The sequence below is a fragment of the Cibotium barometz genome, chromosome 6, assembly GCF_041138505.1.
Source record: "Cibotium barometz isolate CiBa-2024 chromosome 6, ASM4113850v1, whole genome shotgun sequence".
Lineage (NCBI taxonomy): Eukaryota > Viridiplantae > Streptophyta > Polypodiopsida > Cyatheales > Cibotiaceae > Cibotium > Cibotium barometz.
Window position 1 is genome coordinate 34,577,101 of NC_141051.1, and position 6,158 is coordinate 34,583,258.

Sequence of the window (6,158 nt, forward strand, 5' to 3'; positions counted from 1 at the left end):
TCTCAGAAACAACAAAAATGATATAGTCTACAGGAATGCTATTAGACCTCCATTGAGACCTCCATTGAGAATGTTTCAAGACGTGACAATGTAGATTATATGGTGTGGCAATAGGATGGGAATGGACTACAATGAGTTAGGCATCTTGGATGTGGGAAAGCATTGCATTAGATTGCATTATGGAGAGCTAAACATGTACACAAAGAAGTGCGTCTTTCTTAGTTAGCGTTGCTTGTGTGTAATCTGTCAAATAAGATCAGCCCTTTGTTGACAAGAACCAAGGATCCAATGGTGGTATGAGTAGTTAGCATTAACGTACATGTGAGAAGTCTATATGTGGAGCTTATGCAAAGCTACATTTACTAGTGTAGCTTTGCATAAGCTCCACTTAAATTTTGGAGTATTAACTTTTGAGCAAATCTTTGCCAACAACGCACCCCAAATCGCCCCTCACTCACGACACATACACACACCCATTTCCCCACACGGAACACACCAAAAAGGCACAAATGCTACTGTCCACCCCGCTCCCGCGCTCCCGCTCCCCCTCCCCCCAGTGTAGCTTTGCATAAGCTCCACTTAAAATTTGGAGTATTAACTTTTGGGCATAACTTTGCCCAACAACGCACCCCAAATTGCCCCTCACAACACATACACACACACACACACACCCATTTCCGACGGAACACACCAAAACGGCACAAATGCCCTCGCCCTCGCCCTCGCCCTCGCCCTCAGCCCAACACGCACACATATTATACACTCACATAACCCCAAAACCACCCCCAACACCCACGCGCGCCCTACACCTACTTCAAGTACCCATACACACGTTGCAAAGTTCAGACCTATGGAAAAGTAGCCAAAAAGAATATGGTTCTTTCCACGTGGGTCCGTGCAGCGGACGCCAAGCCGGCCAAAAGATAGTTTAAAAGAAGTGCGTCTGACATACCCACCACTCACACCTGTGCATTTGCCTCCCCCTCCTACTGCTGTAGAGTACATCGCCATAGCCGTAGCCATAGCCATAGCCATAGCCGTTACCAGGTACATAAAGCAGAGAACGTAAGGAAGGACGTTTGGGCATCGCGATCGACTGGCTTCAATCACTTCTCTTCTGCACCGTTGTGCTGCATCGCCATAGCTGTCATCTTGCCCTCCTGCGCAGACAGGGGATTTTCTTCTTTGGCTACATATTTTTGCTTCGTTGTTGAAGACTTCACCTTACAAAGAGGTCTCCATCGCCACATCCCATTACCTTTGCCCCGCTGCATAGAGAGGGTTTTCTAACTGTGTGTGTCAAGATGGAAGGGGAAGGCGAAGGCGCCTCGCTTCTGAAGTCGTTGGTGAAGACGGTAAACGAAATTACCTTAATCGGGGGCTTCCGGCGAAGCCACAAGAGGGAAAGCCTGAACCTGGTCCGCAGAGTGAAGCTGATGCTGCCATTGTTCGAAGAAGTGAGAGAATCGCAAGCACCCCTACCGGAGGCCGCGTTTCCCATCTTCGATACCCTCGAGAAGGCCTTGCATTCTGCCAAGCAGCTGCTTCAGTTCTGCCGTGATGGTAGCAAGCTATACCTGGTACATTTCCGATCTTTATTTCTTCTGTTGTGCTGTGCGCCTTTCTGTATGCTTTTCACTGCACTGGATGTCAGTAAGGTATACCGAATCATGCATTCACCTTGTGTCCGACATGCAAACCATGGTTGCATTTGAATGTTTGTGCATGTCGAATGCTTGTTTCTCCTTCACCATGCCTGCGTTCAAATGAACTTTTGTAGGTTGTGGCTACCCTCGCTTGCCTTCATCTCAACCATATCCCATGGGTCATAGGTTACTGCGCATTATAGCACAAGATCTTTCTCTGCATACTTACTTAAATGCAAAGAAGTTTTTGCAAACTTTGTCTAAAACTCTGCATTCTTTTGAAGCTGAATTCCTCATCCTAGACATTTTTACCGCGGTCAGGTTCTGGAGAGCGAAGCCATTGCAAACAGATTCTATGCGTTGACTGAAGACATGGATAAAGCCTTCGATGGCATGCCTTGGGAGCTTCTGGATGTCTCTGATGAGGTTCGAGAGCAGGTAACCAACTAGTTCTTAGTAATGAACGTTTGAAGTTCTTCATTCAGTCCCAAAACTTGAACAAATATGGGTTACCATGTATTCAAAAAGGGGTATTCATCACAGTCATTATATTTCTGAGCTCATCGCCCCTATTTTATGCTTACAGTTTCTTGCACACTATGTTTTGCTTTTTTTGGCACATGCAGGTTGAGCTTGTTCATGCTCAGATCAAAAGAGCGAAAGGAAGAGTTGACACTCAAGACATAGAACTGTTTGTGGATGTCACGTTAGTGATGTCCCAGAAGGATGACAGGATTTTTGATACAGCTTTATTGCAGAGATTGGCTGACAAGCTTCAGCTTAAAACTCTTGCAGAACTGAAAGCTGAGGCCCGTGCTTTGCAGAGGTTAATCAAGGAGAGGGGCCCAGAAGTTGATGAGACTCTTGAGCAGATGTCTGTTCTATTGAGGAGGTTGAAGGGTCTTACGGATCTAGAAAATACAGAGGCGGAGGCACTTGATCTTGAGAAGCTCTCATTGTCTGCTTTAGCATCTGTTGAAAGGCCAGGCTCTCCGGTCGTGCCTAATGATTTTCGCTGTCCAATCTCCTTAGAACTGATGAAGGATCCAGTCATTGTCGCTACCGGACAGGTCTGCCCTTTATGCTGTTTTGAATCTGGCTTTTAGTAGTCAGTTGCTTGAGGCATTTTTGTCCAAGTGTTTGTATTTCTCCTCTCCTATTACGTTTGCTTTGTGAGCTATTTTATGGGTTCCTTGCAGACTTACGAGAGAGCTAGCATTCAAAGATGGCTGGAAGGACACAAAACTTGTCCCAAGACTCGGCAAGTTCTTCCACACACAGTTTTGACACCCAATTATGTGCTTCGAAGTCTCATAGCACAGTGGTGTGAGGTTAATGGAATTGAAATTCCCAAAAGAACTTGTCTGAGTGGAGGTGGCCAGCCTAGCGGTGCAGATGTGTCTTCAAAAGATGGGGGCACTGTGGATGTGCTTATTCAACATCTGTGTAGTGGACAAGTAGATTTGCAGAGAGCTGCAGCTGGAGAGCTGAGGTCGCTTGCTAAACAGAACAATGAGAACAGAGTATGCATTGCAGAAGCTGGTGCTATTCCACATTTAGTGAGTCTTCTTTCTACTCAAGATTCCAGAACACAGGAGCATGCGGTTACTGCTCTTCTTAACTTATCGATCCATGAAGGCAACAAGGGAGCTATAGTTCAAGCTGGTGCTATCCCCCTCATTGTTGAAGTTTTGAAATATGGAAGCATGGAAGCAAGGGAAAATGCAGCTGCAACGCTCTTCAGTCTCTCTGTGGTGGATGAAAACAAAATGACAATTGGAGCTTCAGGAGCCATTCCTGCACTAGTGGACTTGCTCAGAGATGGGAATCCTAGAGGGAGGAAAGATGCTGCTACCGCTTTGTTTAACCTGTCGATTTATCAAGGGAACAAACCAAGGGCTGTCAGAGCTGGAGTAGTTGAGCCATTAATGAGGTTGCTAGTTGATCCTAGTGCAGGAATGATGGATGAGGCATTAGCAATCCTTGCGATTCTTGCCACTCATCAGGAAGGGAGAGTTGCCATTGGTAATGCCTGTGCGGTGCCTGCCCTGGTGGATTTAATAAAAAGTAGCTCGTCTCGCAATAAAGAGAATGCCGCTGCAGTTCTTCTAGCATTGAGCATTAGTGATCCAAGTCATTTAGCTACAGCACGGCAGCTTGGAGCTGAGGGACCTATTGTTGAGCTTATGCAGTCTGGAACAGCAAGGGCTAGGCGAAAAGCAACTAGCCTTTTAGAGCTCTTGAACAAGCAGGAGGCGAATACATTTTGCCCTTGATGTGTGTTTGGTTGGCTTTGAGTTGAGAGGCCTCTCATTGAGCGAGCTCAGTCTGGAACTGCTGTGTAAAAGGCAACTAGCCTTTTAGAGCACTCAAACAAGCTGGAGGCGAATACAAGTGCTCTAAAAGGCGACTAGCCTTTTAGAGCACTCAAACAAGCTGGAGGCGAATACAAGTGGCCATCGATGAGTGTGTTTGGTTACCTTTGAGCTCTTTGTTTCACATTTTTAAAAAGAACAGTAACTTTGGAGATTGTGTTGCTTCTCGTGATGGATGGTTCAAAGGAACCACCTTAGGCATGTGATTTGTATAGTATATGATTTTACATGATATTTTTTGCGGCTCGTGTCAGGATGCGAGCAGCAGCTGTGAAGGCCAGTGTTCTTCTGAACCAAGGCTTATATTAATAGATAGCTTGTGTAGTGGCACTTGCCAACACCTAAAAAAGTCTTTGGCCAATGGTGGTGAATCTGTTCATGACAGCATGTTTTCTTTTATTTCTGTGGTATAGCACACTCAAGGTCCTTTTGCATAAACCCTTGTTGGGTCTCCTTGTACTGATCCTCTTTTCTCTGGGTGGGGGTTCTAACGGGGAGTAGCTACAAGAGGCTCCAAAAATTTTGTTGTAAAGATATAATAGAACTGCCTCATGTTGCTTGCGGGTTAGCTGGAATATCAAGTGATTTTTGAAGGGAAAATGAGTCTAATATATGAGTAAACAGCTTTTGTTTTTGGTCAGTGTGGCTGCAACCATAGAGTTGAGCTTAAATGGATCAAAAGCAATCTTTCTGGATGCTCCAAATGGATGGGAAAGTGAGAGGCTAGCCCACCTATTTATAGGTAAGAGGGGTTGGTTGATCGGACAAGATGAACTAGCCGACTGGACAAGGTGAAGCTGGCCGACTGGGAAAAATGCATCCAGCATGGGAAAAATCCTAGGAAAAATTTGCAAAAAGGGGTGGCTAGCCCACAATCAAGGGCCATGAAAAGGGATACCAAATATGAGTAGAAATTGGGGATGAATGTGCTTAACACCTCCTCTCAGCACCAGATGCTGAACATACTCTAAGAAGCTGAAGATGAGGAGCCAAGGAAGCCCGAGAAACTGGCTTGGTGAACAAATCTGCTGCATTCTCTGTTGAAGGACAATACTCCAAACGCAATGTGCTTAACACCTCCTCTTAGCACCAGATGCTGAACATACTCTGAGAAGCTGAAGATGAGGAGCCAAGGAAGCACGAGAAACCGGCTTGGTGAACAAATTTGTTGCATTCTCTGTTGAAGGACAATACTCCAAACGCAAATCTCCCGCAAGAACCTGTTCACGAACATAGTGATACTGTATCTCAATGTGTTTCATACGAGCATGAAACACAGGGTTCTTGGTGATGCCTCGCTTTGTGCTTGTCCAAGTTGCCATCAGCTCCGAACTTCAATTTGAAGATTCAACGCACACCAATCACCTTATGCTGCAGTGGCCTAGGCACCAAATTCTAAGTGCCATTCTGTTCAATAGCATCCAACTCTGCCCGCATAGCACGACGCCAAGGCTCATGTGAAAGAGCCTCGTCCACAGAAGTGGGATCAGAAGGACCATGAATGATAGAGGACATAAGAGCATAGTTAACAAACATGTTGTCCTCATGAATTTGTTTCCTTGAAACTCTGGAAGATCGCCTGAGAGAACTAGGCGGAGGAGTAGAAGGAAGCTCACGTAACCCAGAATCATGAACTGTCTGAAAATACCATTTAGGCACAGATATGCTCGAACTCGCTGGAGGAGGAGCAGAGTCATCATCATCTGACTGAGAATCCATAGCTGGAGGTGTAATAGAAGCTGAGGGAGGAGGAGGAGGAGGAGGAGGCGGAGAAGGAGAAGCTCACCACCCCCCTTCGAAGATGTAAGAGTCTCGTCAAACACCACATCACGGCTCACAACAACTTTGTCGGCCTGCTGATCATATAGACGATATGCCTTGGACAAAGTGCTATATCCGAGAAAATTCATGCCTTGAAACTTCGAGTCCAACTTGGAGCGATGCTCCTTAGGCACATGTACATACGCCGAACAACCAAATGCCCAGAAATAAACAACAGAGGGCTTCTCACCATGGAAAGCCTCATATGGAGTTTTATGTGGAAGAGCAGTAGTAGGAGACCTGTTGTGAATGTAGAAAGCAATAGAAGCCGCCTCAACCCATAAACGTTGAGGTAATGAAGAATGCTCAAGCATAG

General features: G+C 45.8%; 1 protein-coding gene across 3 annotated transcripts; it reads left to right on the plus strand.

Moving 5' to 3' along the window:
• Positions 1-956: 956 nt before the first annotated feature.
• On the plus strand, positions 957-4,382 carry LOC147637672 (U-box domain-containing protein 13-like). 3 transcript variants are annotated; one of them, XR_015266064.1, is made up of 5 exons: positions 958-1,580; positions 1,968-2,084; positions 2,273-2,716; positions 2,846-4,003; positions 4,062-4,267. XR_015266064.1 is itself a non-coding variant. In XM_086799501.1 (4 exons), exons 2-4 carry the CDS (start codon positions 2,019-2,021, stop codon positions 3,920-3,922), a joined length of 1,587 nt encoding a protein of 528 aa, XP_086655627.1. In that variant the 5' UTR covers positions 957-1,580; positions 1,931-2,018; the 3' UTR covers positions 3,923-4,382. The 3 variants fall into 3 exon arrangements, 2 of the variants coding, with proteins under 2 accessions (XP_086655627.1, XP_086655626.1); XM_086799501.1 differs by having other exon boundaries at positions 957-1,580; positions 1,931-2,084; positions 2,846-4,382; XM_086799500.1 differs by having other exon boundaries at positions 2,846-4,382.
• Positions 4,383-6,158: the final 1,776 nt, after the last annotated feature.

Excerpts from the sequence above, each read along its gene's own strand:
- LOC147637672 (XM_086799500.1), top strand. The coding sequence starts at position 1,305 with ATGGAAGGGGAAGGCGAAGGCGCCTCGCTTCTGAAGTCGTTGGTGAAG. Across the intron at positions 2,085-2,272 it reads CTGATGAGGTTCGAGAGCAG|GTTGAGCTTGTTCATGCTCA; the intron begins GTAACCAACTAG and ends TGGCACATGCAG. Across the intron at positions 2,717-2,845 it reads TCATTGTCGCTACCGGACAG|ACTTACGAGAGAGCTAGCAT; the intron begins GTCTGCCCTTTA and ends GGTTCCTTGCAG.